The 23,443-nt window shown below is 34.6% G+C and overlaps 2 protein-coding genes across 8 annotated transcripts in view; one reads left to right on the top strand and one right to left on the bottom strand.

Moving 5' to 3' along the window:
• Window positions 1-23,433, top strand: part of LOC118196766 (uncharacterized) — a 30,825-nt gene extending 7,392 nt beyond the window's left edge. For 2 of the 5 annotated variants that reach the window (XM_085817774.1, XM_035368225.2), the window contains exons 2-5: window positions 2,340-2,460; window positions 6,045-6,223; window positions 8,948-9,104; window positions 16,191-16,557. In XM_085817774.1, the coding sequence (XP_085673900.1) occupies window positions 2,453-2,460; window positions 6,045-6,223; window positions 8,948-9,104; window positions 16,191-16,407 (561 nt within the window). In that variant the 5' untranslated portion in view covers window positions 2,340-2,452 and the 3' untranslated portion in view covers window positions 16,408-16,557. Of the gene's footprint in view, window positions 1-2,339; window positions 2,461-6,044; window positions 6,224-8,947; window positions 9,105-11,974; window positions 12,317-16,190; window positions 16,558-18,934; window positions 19,099-21,529 lie in introns of those variants that run through there. The other 3 variants (XM_035368226.2, XM_035368229.2, XM_035368228.2) reach the window with 3 other exon arrangements.
• LOC118196765 (BTB/POZ domain-containing protein 9) overlaps window positions 21,155-23,443 on the bottom strand; it is a 286,419-nt gene continuing 284,130 nt past the window's right edge. For all 3 annotated transcript variants that reach the window (XM_085817772.1, XM_085817771.1, XM_085817770.1), the window contains one exon: window positions 21,155-21,259. In XM_085817772.1, coding sequence (XP_085673898.1) covers window positions 21,204-21,259 — 56 coding nt within the window. In that variant the 3' untranslated portion in view covers window positions 21,155-21,203. The remainder of the gene's footprint in view (window positions 21,260-23,443) is intronic.

Here is a 23,443-nt window from a genome sequence, read left to right as displayed (position 1 = left end):
TCAACTACGTATAAATAAACAGTACATTATCTATCTGATACCTTTTCAATAATTAGCTTAATAACGCGTTAAAAAGTAGTCAGCAGACTTTTAGCTGTTTAAAATCTAAATTTATTAAAGAAAAATAACTCTTTAGGCAACTTGCCTAAAAACAAAGAGACTTTGTACGTCACTTCGTAGAGAACTTTTGTACGTGAAAAAGCTGATTATTCTTCTCGTTACGTATCTGAATAAACGCAAAAACACACATTCAGCCTACTCGTTCGCAGGGATTTGAACCCAGGCCAAACTACCAGTATTCAGTCACTGTTCGGCACTAAAAGCTAAGTGGTTGAAATTTCGAAATGTAGAATTTCAGGATTCAAAACCGTGACATGTATTGAATAAAACAGACAGAATACAAGATTTTGAAGATGATAAAATCGCATTTTTTTTTTTTTTTTTGAATGTTTACGTCTCTTCAAATTTTAAAGTTAAAAGAAGAGATGTTTATTTACCTCTTTCAATGTAATTTACTAACTTCAACTATTCTTTTACGTATTATGTTCTTAAGAGCGTGATTCAAATTATGGGGTAGATGAGGTACAAAAAAAATTGTTTACGTAACATGATTTTTCAACGTAATCATTCAACACAATGTGCAATTCACCTGTTCTGGTGTTTCGGAATTACTTTCCTATCTCTCAACAAGAATTGGTTTTCCTGTAACTGTAGCCACTTGTGCATCACGGAGTTGTTGTTGGTGCTAATGCTCACTTTGTCTGACCTATAGTCACCCCAAGCCTACGAAATTCCTCGAGGCAAGGAGCGCAAATTTACGCCTGTGGTTGGCAAAAGCCTTGAGCACCACACAAGTGACAGTGCGATTTAGCTCAGTTCCATACCCAGCTTTGATGGACAGCACCCCGGGAAGGACGGGTCCGAGGGTCTCCCACCCCTTTTACCCAACCACTAAACCTCTCGAGAGTACTTTCGGCTGGCCCCTTATTTAGTGTGCACCCATGCCGCACGGACAGTATACATTTACAAACATCCATGCCTTCTCCGGGATTCGAATTCGGGCCCTTCGGCACGGCAGTCAGCAGCGCTAACCACTATGCCGGTTGGGCGGCACTTGATATGTAATGTCGGAAATATTTGCCTTCCATCGTTTTTTTTCAGCCGTCAGAACACATAAAATTCACTGCGGACGATGTCTAATAAATGAAGTGACTGTGTGAGACATTTATACATTTCATATCCTGGATTTGCAGTCATTTTCGTGCAATATGTGGTTAAGCATTGTCATGTGCAGCAAACAATAAGCTTAAATTCACAAGTCTGTTGATTAGATGGCGAATGTGGTTTGGGATGAGTATTGCATAAAATATACCGGTCACCGTTGCTCCCTTTTCCATGTGATGTTTCATAATGACCCCTTTCGCGTTCCAGAAGAGAGTGAGTATGACATTTCCTACCGGCAGGATGAACTTTTAAACTTCTTAAACTTTCTTAACTTTTAAACACTTGTTGTAAGGAACATAGGAATCACTATACTGGGTTTTCATCTTGTGATAAATTTCATTTGGTTTAATACCTTCGTCATGCAAAATACACCTTACAGATGGTGCATGGCCCATTTGTGGCCCAGCGGTAAAGACCTTGAACGCTGGTAATTCGGTCTGAGGTTCGAAATCGCGAACGGGCTGGCTGCATGGGCGTTTTGGAGTTTTTCTATGTGTTATGTGTTAATACGAGCTAGTTTTTGTTAGAAAATCCTCCACAAAGACATCCATCTCTTCGGTGCCTTACAGCGGAACACGTAATTAATAATAATACGCGATGCATGTCAACAATGGGCGGCCATCTTTACACTTACGCCGCTTTCTTTTTAAGTGTTTCAGCAGTTTATATTGCCACCAGATGATCATTTTTTAGCCATAATCATAACTCCTGACAACTTACAAATCAGTCGTGCAATATTTCGGAATTTTAATATTTAAGATTTTTTTTATTAATTTTTAGCTTTTCTGCTAAACCATCCATATAGAAACGCACGTCGAATTACCAGTATTCAATGGTTTATCCATTCGGCCATTGGTTGTAATAGCTGATTAGCGAGCTGTGACTTATAGAAACCTTATTAGAAAACACAATGACTCGTTCTTGAAGGGTCACGGAGTGGGATATTTACAGTTTTCCTTGTCTGGCAGATAGCCGTTTTCGCCAGCTATGAGACCATTAACGTGAAATATTCTAGTTATCTGTCAACAGTTATCTTGAGTTTTTATCAAATACTTTTTTTTTTACTTTGTGAAGGATGGCTTTCATATGTACGGTTATCACATCCTATTTTTCAGGAGCCGTTAAAGTTGCCATAACGTGTGACAGTTTAGAACAATGTTTTGAAGATCTCAATGAAAGTTTTGAAGCACTTGATGTCGCTTTGCCTACTGAAAATGATTTGAAACGAATGTGTCCGTAAGTATAAATGATTTCTTATCTCAAACAGTAAAAAATTAATAGCTGTCTCGGAGAATCCTTATAACGATAAATCTTGACATAAGTACGGCTCCTTCCAATTCTCAGCTGATTTGATTAAAAACCAGATCCGAATTTTGAGGGGGAAAATCTTATACAATATCGCAAAAAACTGTTGTCTTTATTCTAAAGCAATATTTCCCGTTAAAAAAAATATTAGTCCAAAGGGGCAATTTGCCCAGGACTATTAATTTCGTTTTGGAATTTTGCGTCGATTCACGGTAAGCGTTGTTTTGCCTTTCAAATTGTTGACACCCAATATTATCGTCCTGTATTATATTTAAAGAAATTAAATGATGAAGAATCTATATAAATGCATGTATGTTTCACGCATTGTGATAAAACAACGGTACCTTGAGCTATCCAATCTTGAATAACGTAATAATTGCGAATATGGGCATCTGGAAGCCCAAATTTGGAATTTGTTTTATGATCGATTTCATATTTTGTAAACCTTTAACGAACTTTTGATTCACAAACTCAAGGATTTCAGAGCGAGCCATGGATGGCAACGTCGTACAGATAAAATATTTTTATCTCCAGCGCGAGACTGTATAGTGGAAATTCTAAAGATAGGCTCATTTTAAAATTATTTTGTGATATTGCTGTTGAACTGAATTTTATGGTTTAAGTGCGAAGAACATGATAGTAAATAAATAAAAGTAACACAGAAAAAGGTTAAAAAAACGCTCGTTTGGACGTAATTTAAAATCTGAAACTTTTCAGATTTTTATTTTTTTAGCACACTTATGCTATTCTTCTCTATAAATGAATGATAAAGACTCTCGCGCATTTCCGATTTCATTACTAAAGAAACACTAATTAACAATTTCCGAATATCATCAGCCTCACTCGCTTAAATTAAATACGTTTCATTTAGAACAAGTGCACTTCTTTTCGAATCGCCAAGTCTGTTAAAAAAAATTCATTAAATTTTACCAAGTATGAAATAAATCGATAACAGTATAGACTGTTGCATAAAAAAATAGATTGTTTTCAGACAGATGTTGATGAAAATCAACATGTGTTTCTAAAACTTATCTGTGTCTCAGAGTAGAGTACATATACTGCTATACCATTCGATGGCAACAATTTGAAAAGTGATTCGGACAAAAAGTGAATTTCGAATTTTTAAAGTGAAAAGTGAACTAATAGCACCTGGTGCTAAAATATGCTGCAACACGTAACACTCTCAATAATTTTAATAATATGTCGCTTTAAAAATTTTGTGCTACTGTTGAATTTTATGTGGCGTTAAGTACGAAGAAAGCGATGTTGAATAGTAAAGTTTAAAACTAAAAAAAAAAAAAAGATTAGTTAGCAGGAATGAGTTCAAGAGCAGACTGGTAAACGAAAGTACAGCGAGAGCATAAGAAGCCTTAACAAACCTTCTGGTGCAACTTTAAAATCTGGAGCCTTTAGTCAGAATTTCTTCCGTGCAGTTTGGCTATAGAATGTGAACTTTTGAGTAGTAATTTTACTTTAGATCAGAAGTGTTTTGAAATCTATCTATGTGCCACAAACAGAATTGCTCTAGATATCTTGATGTTTGATGTATTGTCATAGACAAGCAATACCAACCACTATATCACCTTTTTATTGCTTATTACATCATTTTATTTGTTTATATTATTAATAAAACAAAAATAACTGATGCTTTAAAATACTAATTTATAAGAATAGTATTCAGGCACGATAATGCACAGGGGAGCCTTCTTCATAAGTAAATTCCAGTCTTTTGCAGTTCAGCTTCCCAAAGAATGGAGTGTGTGTGTTTGTGTGTGATTATGGCAAAACTTCGAGGGCTATCTGCCTAAGGGAAGGAATGCCTTCGTGGAGGACTTTTTAAGGAAAACTGGCTCGTATACACGTTACACATGGGGAAAACCACGAAAACCCCCATGCAGCCAGCCCGTTCGCGGGATTTGAACCTCGGACCGAACTACTAGTGTTCAGCGACTTTACCGCTGGGCCGCTCGTGGAGCCTGCTCAAGGAATGGAATCGGAAGATATTTTAAATCTGACTCTCTATCTTTATTCCTTTAAAGGAGTTTTCCCACTGACGAATTGTAAATTCTCCTATTCCTTATTCAACAAAAATACTCCTGTTATATATGTTACTCCTTTTTTGAGGAAACTTAAAACTTAGTCTTTTCGCATGATAAAGTATTCCACTATCATCACATGGTGAGGGAGAAATTTCTGTAAAATTATGTCAGTGATGTACTCTAGTGTCTCGTTACTGTAGTCTGACTGCTTATAGCTTAAACAAAAAGCTGGTTCAAATAATCTTTCAAGATAAAATTACTTGAAATTCTGGAAATTTTCTTCGTAATATTTTCTCCTTAATCTCCGTACGAACGTCTATTAACGCGTAGGATTAAAGCTATCATCTAGAAGCTAAAATTCTAAGAAATATTTTAAATGCAGTATTACAAACGTTTACAAAAAACAGTAGTACTGATTTTTTTTTCAATCGGAAGAAGATTAATTTAGATATGGCATAGCCCATTATGCCCATCGCATAAGGCTTCCGTGGATAACTGTCTAAAGGAAGCTGATTTACACTCATGTTATGCATGGTGCTGACTAATTCAGGTAGCCATGTCATTTACTCATGTAGCTGCGATATGACTTAGGGTCAAACTACCAGTATTTAGGGGACTTATTCGCTTGCCTGATGGTAGACCTATGAAAACAGAGCTTCATTTGAAGCTAAAACAATTGTTTAAATATCTAATAAATACTATTTCCGACAACTAAGAGGCAAATATTTGCGCAGCACAATTTTCCCTTTTTGGAAAAATCTGAATAAATTTATTATAAAGCTACACACTTCCATGTTTAGGTATTTGGTATATTTAATTCTGACACTCGAAAGGTATATTTAATTATGGTACTCTTAAGTATTGGAAGGCTATGTGCGTAAGAGGTGGGATGCTTTCGTAGGAGACTTTCTAAGGGAAACTGGCTTGTATACACGTTACACATGTGAAAACCACGAAAAGGCCATGCAACCAGCCCGTTCGGCAGGATTCGTACCCCGGACCAAACTATCAGTGTTCACACTTTCATGTTTAAGCCCTTTAATAATCCTTGCGCAGTTGCTTATTCCTCATTTATCAAAAACCAACCGGTGGCCAAACTTTAAAAACCTAAACACTATAGTTCGATCTGGAACATGATGAAAGAGTCAACTGCATGGAAGATTTTGTGTTTTTCTCCATTTGTAACGTCAACAGGAGCTATTTTCTCTCAAGAATTCTCCAGGAAGGCAGCCTTTTCCTTAGATTAACCTTCGCGCAATTTTTGCCAAATTCCAAATAATCTGCAGTTAGTCAAAATACCAACTAAAAACATTTCTTAGATTTTTAACATCTGCAGCAACACACCTTCCTGGCTCAGTTGAACTCATTAAAATGCTCATTAAAAAAAAAAAAAAAAAAAAAAAAAAAAAAAAAAAAAAAAAGGAGTACACTGTAGAAGTATTTTTCTGCTTTTAATGTATTGTATTTATTCTCTAGATTAGCTCGTAAAAGTTTCAGCTGTTTCCACGGAAAAATAGAGCTGTGTACTGGAATGACAACAGCAGAGAGAGCCTTGTTAAAACACAATGAAATCGCTTCAAACGCTGCTCAAACACTTCTGAACATGGAGAATATGGCCAACGATTTGTGCGACAACAAAAGCATCTTGCATAAAAGTATGTATTTTAAAACATTCAACTAAAATGTAAGTTAAATTTGATAAGTAAATTTAAGAGGTTATTTGCTGAGAAACTACGGTATAAAATTATATTAAATTTAATAACTAGAAAAAGGACTGAAAAGTAGAGACTGATATCAATAAAATTGTCAGGTTAATTTCAGAGATGCCATCCTGTCGGTAGGGATGCCTCTGTGGAGGTTTTCTTTAAAAGGAACTGGCTCGTACCTACATTACACGTGGGAAAACTGAGGAAAATGCCAATACAGTTACCCCGTTTGCCCGGATTTAAACTCGGGTGGAACTACTCGTGTTCGACAACTTTACCTGTCAGCCACTGGTGAACTCGCATTTTGCATGAGACCCTTGTATATCATACTGTTGTTGCTAATTCTCACTTGTCTGACCTATAATCAGCCCAAGCCCAAGCGCAATGCCATTTTTGTGCAATTCTGGGATGTTTTTTTAAGTGAAACTAGGTCGACGTGTACATGGATGACACCGTGTATGTGCAATTCTTAAAAAAGCGGGAAGTAGTTTGCGATTCTGCACTTTCTCCGAATTTTGCACCTAATCTTCGTCATGATTAAGTATTTTTGTTCCATAAAAGTTCTAGTATAAGCGTAATTCGGCTAGCAGATCGTTGGAAAAAATGTTGAGTAAAAAAAAAACATGCCTTTACTTCGTGGAAACAAAATGGCGTCCAAAACAAAACTAGCAGGTTGCTGTAGCAGGGTTTGTTGCCAAATTTTCGCCAAAAAGTCGCCAAGTTACCATAATCCAAAGATTAACCGAATTGTATAATGCGTTTAAAAAATAAAACACTCCTCTTTTTTGCGAAATCTTTCTCTATTTAGGTTTTTACCTTTTTTATCCGTTTTACTATCTTTCTCGTTTTTCTGGAGAGCTCACCAGCAGTCGAGCGGTAAAGCCGCTGAACACTGGTAGTTCGGTCCATTGGTTCGAATCCCGCGAACAGGCTGTCCGCATGGGCGTTTCCGTAGTCTCCCATCCGTGTAACGTGTATACGAGCCAGTTTCCCTTAGAAAATTCTCCACAAAGGTATCCCTAAGTAGAAAGCACCGGGGGCTTTGCCGTAATCGCATAAAATCAAAAAAACCAATTCTTTTCATGAGAAATAACTGTTTGTTGGAAAACGTGGAAATATAATTTTTGACCATCACTTGCGTACAGCTTGTGAATACGTGTTTTGCAATTTCTGCTTCGTATTGCTATCGCGTATCAGAGTTTTCTTCACTCGAGCAGACAAATTCTCTTATCTGAATATGTATAGAACGTTTTTAAATATGCAGGGAACTAAAAACAAATTAACGTAGTGACGTTACTAATCATTTACTGAATTTCCTCATTGTGAATCGTCTCTAATTTTAGAATAGGTATGAACTTCCTTCTCGATCGATTTGACAATAGAAATGCACTGTAGGGCATAAATGAATAATTAAAAATGTTTTACCATATGTAGGACCAATCATCTGAAAGCATCATGCATAAAATCCCCATATTACCGAAAGGAAAAGCTTATCCCCGGGTAGTTTGCAAAAGTAATTTTCTAAGGAAAGGAATCTTCATTAACAAAAATTTGAAGAAAATAAAGTAAGACATCTAATTTAAAATACTGTTTTTGTGATTATTTCTTTCTGAATTAGATACACGTTTTAAAAGATTATCGTTACTCCTGTCTTTCTTTCGTGATTAAGCGAAAACGATATTATTTACTTACCATTTCATCACCATTCATATCATACCATCACAATCATTGGACTAGTACCTCGTAAGTGCGAAAATGAATGCTTGGCAATTTTAGTTAGACGTAACGAACACAGGAGATAATAAACACACAAATCTAATAAAACTTTCATTTTAATATGCCTTTTACATAAAATATGCGACAAAAACATACATATGTATGTCAAAAACAGTATTGGCAAGAACATATAGCAAAATGCAGGAAGAGAATTTAATACTTTGTATTCATACTTTTGAATTTATAACAGCTTGTAGTCTATTTCTCATAATAAAAATCAAAGTCTTGGTTGTGCTATTGGAAATTTGGTGTCATTCTTGCAGGAGTATATATTAAGTTCATCATAAATTTGCGCGGTTTTTAAAAATAATGCAAGGCAATATTACATAATCCTTTTAAAAGTAGATTCCTCCTTCTGTATTTATGTACTGATGTCAGCGCTGACCAGGACAGCGCTCACCATGACGCTGTCAGCGCTGACCATGACGAACTTTCAGTTGTTTATTGCAGTGTGTCTAGCACCCTGTGAGATTCGGTTTCTGTGCCCTCAGAGATGTCTGAATCTTAATTCTTTACCTTAGATTTAAGCTTTAGAAAATTTAAAAAGAAAGTCTTAGATTACCCACCCAAAGAACAGGAAAAAAAAAAAAAAACTATTGGGAGTTTCCCTGCCACTCAAAATGTCTTGCCTCTCAGGCTAGGTTTAGTGTATTTGCAGGCAAAATAACCGAATTCCCATTATTGTACAGGCAGAAACTTCACCGTTTATAGTATCTTTCAGATGTAAAATAACTGCTACCATTTTTTTAAGCTTTTATTGGTCTTCTCGTTATCGGGAGAGAAGGTTCATTTTAAACTTTTATGTTCCCCCTTTTTTTCTCATGTTAAATCTTATGTACCTTATAAAACTCGATAATATAAACACTGATTGGTGCGCTTTTATTTTTGTGATTATAGGTTATGTTCAATCTGTCACATGTGCCAATGAATATTTTGCAACTCAAGAAGAAAACTTCAGAAGGAAAGGATCATCTGCACATGAAGCATACAAAGAACTCCAAAACACCCTACCAGAGGAAAGTGACAATGGAATATCTATAAAAGAAGAATGTTTGTAAGCAAATTTAAAGTGGTTTATGAGAAGTAAAATGCCTAGTTTTGCTATAATTAATTTCTTATTATTATTAAGCTACAGTCAATTGAAATGAATTGCACAATGCATATGGATCTCTGGAAAAGCGAATGATGGTAATGATGCTTAGCTAGTAAAGCTTTTACACAATTAAAAATTACAAGAATTTAAAATAAGGCAAAATTCAAGTATAACTCCTTATTCATTAAAATTAATTATAATTGTATTATCTATGTCAGCAAGATAAGCGTTTACATATTTGATGTGAAATCTTACAACTAAGTCAAATTATATCGCTTAAATGCAAAAATAATTAAATAAATAAATTGTAAATGCGAGATATTATCCGAAATTCAAACCATAAATATAGATAGATGGCTCCATTATGATTGCGCTTTTTACTGTTTACAATATAATCGAGTTATGAAAACTAAATGGGACCAGATAATACCTATATAAGCCAAACTTGTAGAAAAATTAGGAATTTACCTGTCTTCAAACCAAATGCGTGTTTACTATAATATATGCTAGAGAACTATAATACTATAATATATGCTACTATAATATTTACTATAATATATGCTACTATAATATATGCTTTCATTCATTCATTTAACACAATTTAATTTTTTAATAAATTTTAAGAGCTTTATAACTTTTTCCTCACTATTGGAAGCATGTAAAAATCTGAGCATTGTTTCAGAAGATTCATTAAGCACTGGTTCAGCCAGATGGTAGAACCTTTCGTCTTGAAGGATACATCCTCCCAACTAAAGTATTTTGAATGCTAGAGATGGACCATTTACTTTCCAAGATTACATTTCTCACCTGCTTTGAAGGAAACCCACTGAAATTCATCATGAATATACTAAAGGGCCGTTCCCACTGGGGTTTATCTGAGGTCTGTGACACTTAGCCGACAGGACATTTAGCTGACACAGACACTTAGTTTAGTTTAGTTTAGTGACGGAGGACGTGGGCACCATCCCTTTACCGTTATGGTTAATTGGTAATAGCACCACGTCCACCCTTATCTAGAGACTAGTGGGACTACAGGTCATACATTGCAGTACTTAGCCGACATGGAGAAGTGGCCAACACGGACAATTAGCCGACAAGACATTTAGCCGACACGGACACTTAGCTGACAGGATATTTAGCCGACAGGATAGTTAGCCGACACGGATAGTTGGCGACATGGCAAGTTAGCCGACAGGACATTTAGCCGACACGGACATTTAGCCGACACGGACAGTTAGCCGACAAGGACACATAGCCGACAGGACATTTGGCTGACACAGAGAGTTAGCCGACAAGGAGACTTAGCCGACAGGACATTCAGCCGACAGGATATTTAGCCGACAAGGACACGTAGCCGACAGAACATTTAGCCGATACGGACATGTAGCCAACAGGACATTTGACTGACACAGAGAGTTAGCCGACAAGACATTTAGTCGACAAGGATACTTAGCCGACAGAACATTTAGCCGACACGGACAGTTAACCGGCACGGACAGTTAACCGGCACGGACATTTAGCCAACAGGACATTTAACCGACAGGACATTTGGCCGACGAGTCCGCATGACTCAATCGCTCTGGGGAAAGTCCCCGGACACACTGGTATTGCGTACCACATGGAAAACCATGTTTTCCTTCTCTCGATCGAACCCGAACTTTGAAGGACATTTGGCCGACACAGAGAGTTAGCCGTCAGGACATTTAGTTACAGCACACTTTACACACACTTACACAGGAATTTAGTAAACAGGATATTAAGCCGACAGTAACGTTAACTGACATGTATCCAATAATTATTTAAACTTACTATCAATTACAAAATTTCTCGACTTCTCCATGAGTTCAATACTTATTTTTTTCACCGATCAGTAAAGTTCATTTTTTCGATTATTAAGGATCTCATATGTGCTTTTAATTATTGTGTTAATTTAGTATTGTTTGATGTGTATCGTGCTGTTTGGTGTATATTGGCCAAGTAGAAAAAGCGCTAAAATTTCTCGTCAGGGAATATGAATTAAATTTCGAAAGGAAAAAAGGATTTTTTTAGTTAAGTACGGCGGTCACTTAATTACATTTTAATATGGGATCTTCAAAAATTATCCGTAAAGCTTCTTCATTTTATCAACTGGGTTCTTTTGAACACTTTCACATTATTAATAATTTTTCTTGTTTACTTAATGATATTGATTTTCCAATCTCTATCCCAAATGCTTTCAAATTTCTAATATCTTTACAGTTCATTACTATTTTACTCAATACATCACGTTACATTTTTTTCCTTACAAAATCATTTCGCTCCTCCCACTAATGAAATTTCCTTTCCTTGTCATGAAAAAATCTGAATAATGCAATACCAATTATTGTTATTCTTGAATTATACTTTTTATAGAAACATATGGTGGTGAAGGGTTAGTTTAGCAAATATATTTTATTTTGTTATTAAAAAGAATTAAAAAAAATGAATTTTTAAGACAAGCAAAGGCATAAATTATTTGTATGTGTAATAATGAGCTGTTCATGCCACCATTCTTGAGATAAAAATTCTGTGACATTTTATTGACCACGCGTACCCTCTCCGATTTTCCGGCTAGGAACTAGCTGATAGTTGACACTCTGATTGTCCTTAGGGGATTAGATCAATATAGCTTATTAAAGCCCATCTGGGCTAATATGAATAAGCAATTAGCATTTAAGCATTGACCACGCCTCCCTCATAAAATACTTACTTAGGTTAATGTTTATAGCATTTAACTGGTACATAATGTTTAATTTAGAAGTAAAATATCGTTTTAAGTTTTGTTTTATTCATAACTGAATACATTTCTGCAGAAACTACATTTTTCACTCTTCATATATCGAAAACGTTGCTGATGTGAAATTTCGGACGTGAGAAAATCTCCGAAGAGAAATCGGAGGAATCTGCAGAAGGAGGGGCACTAAGCATAGCGGAGCAAAGTGAGACATCCTGAAAAGTCACCGTAATGTGGTGCCGTCTGTCGATGCTAGAGTTAACTATATCAGTCATGTAACTAGATAATATTATGTAATCTGTTTTGAAAGTCACGATGTGTAATTTTCGGTATAACATGTTATATTGTTTCATGTTTTTCTTATAAAATGTAACTTATTCTATATCTGTTAAAAATGTATAAATTTTCATTTCACTTTTCATTATTATTATTATTATTATTATTATTTTCATTCCTTCTCTTTCTCGTTTTTGTTTTAGCTGCATGGTAATACGGAAATTTTTGGTGCCCATTTTCCTGAATACATTTCTAAAGTTCTAGCCTAAAAAGGCAATTTTCATTGGAAGAGACTGGTTATATGTTAAGTAAAATGGTTACTTTATTTCTGTTAGGCCCAGTAGCGGCCGAGCGGTAAAGTCACTGAACACTGGCAGTTCGGTCCGAATTTAGAATCCCGCGAACGGAGTCTGCATGGATATTTTTGTGCTTTTCCTCATGTGTAATATGTATATGAGTCCGTTTTCCTTAAAAAGTCCTCCACGAATGTATCCCTTGCCTTAGGCAGATAGCCCTCTGGCTTTGCCGTAATTATATAAACCAAACCTTACTTCTGTTAGGTGGCCGCAGGCTACGAGGTGTGAATTCCCGCGCAGGAGCCCTATCCCAGATTAATAAATATGCAATGCCTAACGTGTAAATAGCATTTTAGAAAACGAAAAGTAGTTCCAGTGGGCGAGGAGTAGGGTGAATCACTCTACTTCCTGACATGAAAAGGAAATTTTACTAGGGGGAGGTGAGAAAAGACTTTAATACGGGAATGAATGTAGTGTGATGTGTTGAGCAAATTAGTAATGAAATGTGAATGAGCTAACGGACACAATTCACGTAGCCGACCTATCTCCAATACCAGATTTTTCCCATAGGGCAGCAAGTTGAAAATTCTGAACTACAGGCATAGCGGAGCAAGTCGACACATGGATCAGACTCCCTTAGCTCAGGTAAAACCCATTGGGAACAGCCCTTAAGCCACGTGCTGGACACTTTATAGAACTTTGACCAATGTAAACTAAACCAATCTTAGCTACGCATCAGGTGATCAGACAACATGATTGTGCCAAAGGGAACCGATGATTCATCGTAAAAGGCCATTCAAACTCACTGGGGTTTAGCTGAGCTAACAGAGTCTGATCTATGCGTCGACTAGCTCCGCTATACGTGGAGTTCAGATTTTTCAACTCCGAAAAAATAAAACTGGTTTTGCTCCGCTATGAAAAAAGGAGGAAAAAAAAAAAAAAAAAAAAAAAAAAAAGAACTTGTTTTGAAGCTGCGTCGGCTATGCCAGATGTCTCCGTCAACTCAGATAAACTCCAGTGTGAACGGCTCTCAGCAGTCACAAGGACAGCCGTATTCGGTGAAAATGTATTCAAAATCTTGTTTTTCTAGCACGGCAGGGAAAACGGCATAAAATGTCTGCGGCTCTGCTCTTCCTCCAAGACCTTCCATTTACGAGCAGTTCGTGTTTAGTCTCTTAATGTCAAAAACTTCAAAGAAAAAGGTTGTTCAACTCGCATCTTGCAATTGTGTAACTTTAGGTTTTCTAGCACTGAAGAATGCTCTTGGTGATCGTAAATTTTCACGTACTCCCTTGCTTGCATTAACAATTTTATAGTACACAAAACAGAACCTTAAGTAGCTTTGCTATAGTTATGCAACAGGGATGCTTCACTATGATTGAATGATAGCGTCTTTGCCGTGAAAAAAGTATTTGTTTACAAGGAATCTGATTAGAAACGACAGCAGTTTTAGTCTTCCAGACTCGGAGTTCTCAAACTTTTAAAATTTTGCACCACATAAATAAAAATAAAAAAATACGTGCACCAATATACGCACCGAAAGAGACGCGATTTTACATTCATTCTGAAAGTCCGTTTAAACCTTTTATGTAAAAATTGTGTTATAAAATAAAAAAAAAATAACTTAATATACCATAGTTTGTGAGTTTAGGACTTTTCATCGTGGCCGTTTCGCCGTCAAGACATTTTTTTTACTTGATTGCATTTTATCTTGCAGTATTATACTTATATTAAATTTATTTAGTTTAATAATTGTGTTTAACTTTTCATACTTAATAAAGGTTGTGCTTTGAATATATATACACTGGTAAGCAAAAATTAAGGACGAAGTCGAAAAATTAGCATATCAGCTGAACGAAGAGGTAGAGCGAACAGAAAGACCAATCAGGAGATTAAGTAAGGTGATGACCGGTAGCACATGCGCAGATATGCAGGTAGACGTAATGGGGGAGTGTCTGAGTAGTTAGTATAAAGCATGTTGTCGGTGTAAGATCAGTATTTCTGGCAAAGAGTTTGCACGCCGTATAGCAGTTAAAATCACACCGAGTTGCAGCCTCAGCGAGAAATGGCGACTAATCAATCTGTTAGACGACATCTGGATGCTTTTACTCGAGGTCGAATCATTGAGAAGTTGGAGGAAGGCCGCAGTGTGACAAGTGTGGCTGCAGAGTTCGGAATTGCTCACAGCATCGTTTCACGACTTTGGAGACAATTTCAAACTACAGGAACAGCTATCCGGGGGTTTAGTAGTGGTCGTCTACGAGGAACCACACCCGCAGATGACCGGTATATTGCCTTACAGGCCAGAAGAAACAGGCGGCAGACAGCGGGAGAAATCGCTAGACACACGACACAGGCGACTGGACGACCGATATCGCGTTTTACCGTGGCCAGAAGACTGCACGGTGGTGGTCTGTTTGCACGACGCCCTGTACGGTGTGTACCTCTAACGCCTGTCCATCGGAGAAGGCGTTCTCTGTGATGCCGGGAACACCGGAATCGGAGAGACAATGAATGGGGACGAGTACTCTTTACAGATGAGAGCAGATTCAGTCTGAGTAGCGATTCTCATCGCATACTCATCTGGAGAGAGCGGGGAAGCCGCAATCATCCCTCGAACATCATTGAAAGGGACAGGTATGGAGGTGGCGGTGTTCTCGTTTGGGGAGGCATCATGCTTGGTAGTCGTACAGACCTTCAATGCTACTTTTTCAATAAAGCTTCTTTTTATCCCTCTGATTTCTATTTGAGTAAGTGTTGCTTACATTACTCATGTCCTTACGTATTGGGGATCTTACGGTATTAAATGTGTTGATTTGGAAAGCTTTTGTACAAAGTTATATTGAAAAAAAAACCATCTCGTCCTTAATTTTTGCACACCAGTGTAGTTACTCACAAGTATGAGATATAAAGAAATTACACATAGTTGGAAAATTATGTCGGTATCAAAGAGAACTGGGGCTAAACTTCTGATATAACAGAAGTTATATTATCAATTGAAAAATTATGCAGGTACAATATGTACATGATTCGTCAAAATTTCTTGAAATTTTAGTCGGTTAATTCAGAGAAATCACACATACAAGCAGAAAATTCACATTTTCGTGAAATCTGAATGGAAAACGGAATTATTTTGGAATCTTGTCAGCACCCTTACTCTCTTAAAATTAATGTGTCCTGTGTAACGGTGTATTTGTATGAAACTGTACACGAAAACATTTTATATATTTTATATAAAATGTTAACTAAATTATTAAACTAAACAGAGTTATTAATTTAAATCAACTTAATATAATACGGCAAGCTATGAAAGTGTAAAGAAAAATATGTCTTGACGGCGAATAGTTCCATTCCCGTTTGAGAAACCCTGTTCTAGAGTGAATATTTTTTCTAAAAATAATTAGGAAACTTTAGAACCTGAAAGCTTCCTATATATTTAGTCAATATTGATTTTCCCATTACCATTTATGTGAAATTTAAAATATTTTACGGGTATTCGGCATATATTTTAATGGTTTCTTAAAAAAAATCTGATCTTCAGTTTTTGCCCTTTGCTAACCAGGTAAGCATTAGCATAAAGATTGTCATAATGGTTGTAAAATATCAGAATTTTCTAAAGATAGAGAAATTATGATTACTGATTTCCAAAAATTATATAATTATTAAGATTGCTAGTGAGAAAAATGTATTAATTTGAAATTCTTTTTTTTCCCATTTCATCAGGATCCAAGCCTTTTCTTTAATGTGCTTATCAGAGGATCTTCAGAAAGTATGTGGTAAAGTTGCTCAAGAAACATTTATAGAAATTGTCCAAAGATCTAAGTATTTACGATATTATTTTTGTTCTGAAAGTGATATACAAGAACTAAATCTTAAACTCCATCAAATTTCAAAACTCATGAAGCATGACAAATTACTGTCTCTGTGGTATTTGATTTGAGAATGAAGAACTAGTCTTAGATATTCTAAGATAAAAACTTTTAAAGGAATTGTGTGTACATGATGCATATACTAATGCAATACCATAAATTATCTTTAATTTAATGTAGAAAATATTGAGTATATTGGTAAACTGCTTTTATATTAATGTTTAGAAGATTATATCTGTTTTATTTATGTTATAAATTTTCTTTTTCAAAAGAAAAAACTTTGGTAAAAGTTGTCAAACACACACAACTTATCTAATTTAAGTAATATATGTACACACACACACATATATATACAGTGGTGGCCAAAATTGTGGACACTTTTGGAAATTTTTATGTTTTTGAACTTTGTATGCTTATAGAAAACGTTATGTTTCACAAAATGCAAACTTGTATATATCATTTTAAACAGAATTTATTACTGAATTCAATACAAAACACAAAATTCAATTATTTGCAATACAAAAAAAGTTAAACGATAATAGTTATCGATATACATTAGATAGTGATGATTGCAGTGAGTTATCAGTACTCAGTAGGGTACCTTTATTTTTGATTACAGCTTCACATTGACGTTTCATTGAGCTGACAAGAGTTTTAAGCTCTTCTTTCGTTATTTCATGATGCCAGGAAACAATTACAGCCACAATTAGTTTCCTTTTATTTGATGGGCGCCTCTTTCGGAGAAGAGTTTTCAAACGGTGCCACAAATTTTCGATAGGATTGAGGTTAGGACTGTTTCCTGGCCATGACAACAATTTAATGCTCTTTGTACGAAATCACTCTTTCGATATTTTGGCCATGTGGCAAGGAGCAGAATCCTGCTAAAAATAAACGAAGCATTGTTGGGAAAGAGATCTCTGATGGAAGGTAGAAGTTTTGGTTCTAGAATAGTGTTAATGTATTTTCTGGCATTCAGTGTCCCATCGATGACATGAAGGCGATCAATACCATCTGCTGACATGTATGACCAAATCATAACACTAACAGGGTTCTTAACAGTTGCTTGAATGCAGTCAGGATGTAGCTCTTCTCCTATTCTACGTCTAACATATTTTCTCCCATCACTACTGAATAACGATATCTTAGTTTCATCACTCCATATAACTTGTGACCACTGATCATCCGTCCAATTAATGTGTTACTTTGCCCACTGTAGTCTTTTTTTTTTTTTTTTTTTTTTTTCGTTGCTGAAAATTAAGATAAGGCTTTTCTCGTGGAATTCTACCTCTCAGTCCAACATCTGTTAATCTTCTCCTGATTGTTCGTGAACTGACAGAAACACCAGCATCATCCAGATCACTTCTGATGGCCACTGATGACATTTTTCTAACTTGGAGACATAGTCGTTTTATTCTTCTGTCATCAATAGATGTGGTGCACCGTTTTCGGCCTTTTCCTTCTTTGTTTTTTTATTGAATTTGTCTCCTGATATCGTAAACAAAACTTTCGGACTCCAGATGTAGTCACTGAACCACCCACCTGTCTTGTAATTTCAGCATAGGGAAGACCACTTTCTCATAACACAATAATATAACATCTCTTTCTAGGTGTCCAATCTACTCTTTTATTTGATGTCATTGCTTCTTGACTAAATATTCAAAATTTTTACAAAAATTCCTACTTGTAATTGCAGTGTATAAGAAACAGGTCCTCCTTCTACAGAACAAAGCAAAATAATGAATTGTTTCAAGTGTGAACATTATGTCAGCTTCTACTGGCAGTTACTAACATTTGATTGGTTCTCAGAACAAGAACAGTGATTGGCCAGGAATGCTAGACATTACAAACCACTTCATAACTGTGTTTTTTATTTATATTAAAGTACATATAAAATTTTTTGTATTGCAAATAATTGAATTTTGTGTTTTGTATTAAATTCAGTAATAAATTCTCTTTAAAATGATACATACAAGTTTGTATTTTGCGAAACGTAACATTTTCTATAAGCATACAAAGTTCAAAAACATAAAAATTTCCAAACGTGTCCACAATTTTGGCCTCCACTGTATATATAATACTTTTAGTTAAATACAGAAAAAGTAAAACATGCATTTTTAGTATTCAGAATAATCTTACTTATAAGCCACAAAATCAAAATTTCAGTTGGAAGGATGCTTGAAACTGCTTAGTTATAATCAATTAATGCAAACGCATAAAGAATAAAGATATAAATGTGGTTACCTTTAAAGTAAACTTGCAAAATAGTTTTTTTTTTTTTTTTTTTTTTTAAGATGATACATAGGAGGACACTAATAATGTCTGGGAAATATGAAATAAGAATACCATTTAATCGAAAGAAAACAATTAGTCAAGTAAGAAAATATAACTCTTTCTCATCATAGAGAAATTCTTAAGTAAAAATTTGTGTCCAGCTTCTACAGGCCACAGCATTATTAAATTGACTTTTATCTAGCATCCATATCTTTTCTTAATATTTCTTATCAAATTTCTCATTCAAAATGTGTTTAAACTTTTGAAAACTGAACAGATAATGTTATCTTCCATGAAATATGTAATATACATATATTTTTCTCTTAGGTATAGAACATCACAATTTCACTGTTAATCGTACAAGTATCATTTCATCTTATTAATAGTGTAGGTATGTCTCACGATTGATGCCGAACAGACCGAGGTACAGCCCGGGGATCTCCCACCCCTCTTTCTCTTATCGTCCAGCTACTCAAGAGGACATAAGGCTGGTAAGCATTTTGACTGCTCCTTGCCGTACAGACACTTTACAGTCACAAACATCCAAGCTTTACCCAGGATTCGAGTTTAACCACTCGATCAAGGGATCATCAGATGATCTCTCGATTAGGGGATTCGAGTTTGCCGATCAAAGCGGTGTATTATACCATTTAATTTTCATATTTATTTTTTAAATCTATTTATCATTAATTTATTAATCTTTTTATTTATCACGATATATTTTAATTTCACTATTTAACATTAATTGTTTTGTTTATTTACTGCTCTTACGATAAGACTAGAGAACTTCTAAATTTAGAAACTAAGCACTGATTAGACCGTAAGTTATTTAGTTTTTCGAAAAGCAATTTCCAAACTAATGCAGATGCAGAGTTAAAACAGTGTCGTATGGCGCATTTCTTTGAAATAATAAAGTTCCATTTGATATATTGCAAAAATATTCGCTTGCATTCAGTAATATGTGAATTGATAAAAATAGGTTGGTGCTGCCATCTAGTGGAAAAAAAACAAACTTTAGATGAGCATTCATGATTATTAAGGACAATTTTTAAATTCATTGGTTTTAAGTATAACGAACACGGTAAAAAGTTTTAGGGTTACTCTAAGAGTGTTAAAACGCCTCTGAGTAAAATCTTCTTTTCAGGAAAGTAATATAAAATTTTCTGTAGCCAACTGAATTATAAGATTGGAATCTAGGCCAAAGAGTAGAATTTTCAAACACTGAAGCTGCAAGCTGAGTTTACTTAACTTTGTATTACAATAAATTTAAAAACACCCATTTCAAAGAGTGATTGATTAGTTTCAAGGCTGGATTAAAGAAGGATTCTTTTACTTTCTCAAAGTTTGAAGTTAAAAATTTATTCCAAAACATTCCTAATTTTCCAAGAGGACATGATATTGTAATTTCCCATTTAAACAGAAGACATGATTATTTAGTGAGTTATTTAAATAGACTTTAGATTTCTTCCTAGTCCTAATTGTGTGGTGTCAGATGCTGAAGTTACCTTACATTATATGTAATAACTTCACATTTATGAATGCTTATATATTTTACATAATGCTTTGCATTATAAATCTAATATTGTATACTAGTTATGTAATGTAATGTTGTACAACACCTGAGTTTTCCCCATTGCTAGTAGGGTCCACCAGCGGCCGAGCAGTAAAGTCGATGAACAATGGTAGTTCGGTCCGAGGTTCGAAACCCGCAAACGGGCTGGCTGCATGGGTGTTTTCGTGGTTTTCCCCATGTGTAACGTGTAGTGCATGTTTTAATTATAATGTGGAATAATTATTAATTATAATGTGGTTGTTTTTTTTCGGTCCACTCTCCTTGTTATTTTGCTGTTTCTTAGTGATACGGCTATAATATTTTTCTTTATTCTTTCTTCAATTTTAATTCATAAATAGATTTAAAAATCAACAGTTCGTATTATCTGTTAAGTTTTCCTACAATATGATGAATGCTACAATAATGAATAAATACTGACTGATTTTACTTTCCAGTTTAAAGGATATTCGTTACAAATATAAAAAATAATCCATTTTAAAAGATAATTTTCTAAAACCAGTCGATAATTTAAAAATACTTTCAAAAATTTTAAATCGGTGCTTATAATGATAATAAATTCAGTATGAAAGGCAAATCTTTGAACATCATATCATATGATTATTTCACACTGATATTTTAAAAATCTCTCATCAAATTTCAGTTTTGTGATACGGTGAAATGAAAGTTATAAATTTTAAAAATGTATTAAATTGTTAAAAACATCTTTTCAATAGAACACAGATGATTTTTCAATTCATGAATATTTCACAATTTTCCTTATTTACACAAAAAGCAGAGTGTTACTTTTTTTACAAATTTGTTTTATTTTGATTCAACTCTTACTCATTGCAACAATTCCTTTTTTTTTTTTTTTTCTTACTAATGCTCTAATATGTCAAAGCAAGAAGAAACTTTTAATCAGAACCTTACTAGAAGACTAAGTTGCATAAATTGAATTTGATTTGAGGAAATTTGAACTTAACAGGAAAAGAAAATTAGGCAAAAACAACAACTTTATTTTGGCACAGAATTACAAATAAAATTCTATCCATTTTGAGGGCAATCATGCAAGTTCCTCTTCTTCAGAAACAAAACAAAATCTGTAAAAAAGGAGAATTGTCAATCATTTTTATACCAAAAATAATAATAATAATAATAATAATAATAATGCATGGACGGGGGAGGGGGAAGGTCATCTCTCACTGAGAATACAAACCAATTTGAAAAATTAAGATATTAGAATTTTAAGCTTTAGAAAAGACTAGATTGAAATTAATGTTACTAACTAAAGATAAATTTTCTTTTGGATGTGAAAAGATTAAAATAAACTATGATTCACCATAGATTATTTGTTAATTTCTCCTTTTCAGATATAAGATTCTTGTTCCTTGACATGAAGTTTATAATACTCTTTTATTTTATTATCTGACTGCAGTGATGTGATATGCTGTAAATTCTCCAAGAATTAAGATCCAAGATGAAACTCCTAAGAACAGGACAATAAATTTTAGTGATAAGTGAGAAAATAACCTGAAATTTAAACTTCTCAAGAAACTGCAATTTTGTAACATATAAAAGGATGAAATGCAATGACGACAAGGTCAGTTTATTCCTAACTTCCACTTCACTGTCGAAACTCAAAATGTCAATTTATTTTGTTTATTGATAACATAATAATCCATGATGAATGATTTCAGCACCAATGTTAGCTGTAAACCTTTTTTTGTTCGTCTCCCCATGCTCAATAATGTCACCCTTCCGATCAAAACATAGCTTAATTTTACTCTTATGAATATTGCAAAGTTTGTTCTTCGGTATCTTTGATTTCTAATCTACTCTATTTTTTTAAATCAGTTGCCATTAACGGAGGATTTTCTTCCAAGGTCATAGATATGCTTCTAAAAAAGTTCCTCCTGACATAAAAGAACACATTCCACTGTTAGAAATAATATTATTATTTACTATTTACTCAGTTTATAATCCTTACCAGTATATTTTTAGCACTCATTTCTGACAAAATGCCTGAACGAATAAAATTTTTCACAGAGCTTTTATTTATATATTTTAAGCTGTATTTTATTTTAAAAACTTTCAGGAAAGGTAGTTTACATTCTGATATTGACTCTTGTGTGTAAAAATGCATTTTACTAAAAAAAGAAAAAAATTGTGAATTATAATTAATAATATTCAGACTGAATGCATGAAAAATGTCTTACATCAAATTAAGTTCTATTAATGAAAACAGACTTAAAAGTTAATTAGATGCTTCAACAATCTTGTAGAATGAAAACCTGCCAGACTTTCTGCACGGAACACAGCTTACAACTCCACAGCATGAGTTCAAATTTTAGATGACTTTAACAAAAACTAAATAATACGCTACTATTCAAGCTGCCAGCATTATGAATAAATTTTAACTAAAATGTTAAGGGTTATAAGGCATTTCTCCTGCTTTAGCATGCTTTCGTGGTGGTGTGGTCAGCACGCTAAATGCGAATTCAAGAGGTCCGTAGTTTGAGTCCCGGTCAACTTGGAGAATTCTGCAAAATTACTGGTTAGGATCTGTACCTAGGCAGTCTCGGCCATGAGGGTATAAAATTTATGAACCTAGTTTTTCTGGAGGCCCCGGAAAGGTTACTTATTGGCCAGCCCAGTGGTCTGGCAGGTCTTAGAGCACAGAGGCTCTAGTAGCCATGGGTTCGCTGAGTAATGTCCCTGTGCAAAGGGCAACACGAGCGACTGGCAGGTAGCAAATTAGTCCACAACCGGTGTTGCTAAAAGGCGATGTGTCCTTCTCTCCAAGCTGCAAGAGCCGAGGTTGAACCTCTGTGCTGGTTTCTAATGGGCTAAGGAACTCGTAATGTGATTCCTCGTAAGGTGAATGCCCAATTCATAGTTATATCTTGTGCTTCGAAATAACGTAGTGTCTCTACAAGGAAAATCTTTAATGAAATATTTTAACAAAAAGTTCTCCTATGTTTTAAACTGAAATCATTTCAATGAATAAGCAATTCATACAACCATTACAAAAATAGCTATGTTATTTTGCAATGATAATTTTTATTAAAGTAATTCATAGTTAGTTGATCAGAAATGTAATAATAATGCTCCATGCAGATTTAAGCACAGATGATGCAGAAAGTTTATGAGGCTGTTATTTTTATATTAATGAATAGCTTAAGAAAATATACTTCACTATATTTGTATAGCAAAGTTAAAAAATTAAGATGGAACTTGCTTAAAATTAATAAAGCCATTAATAATTATTAGTGTATTGTAACAAA

This window comes from Stegodyphus dumicola, chromosome 5, assembly GCF_044657685.1.
Source record: "Stegodyphus dumicola isolate Sdum_Otavi_A_Nest chromosome 5, ASM4465768v1".
Taxonomy (NCBI): domain Eukaryota; kingdom Metazoa; phylum Arthropoda; class Arachnida; order Araneae; family Eresidae; genus Stegodyphus; species Stegodyphus dumicola.
This window is presented reverse-complemented; position numbering and strand designations above follow the sequence as displayed.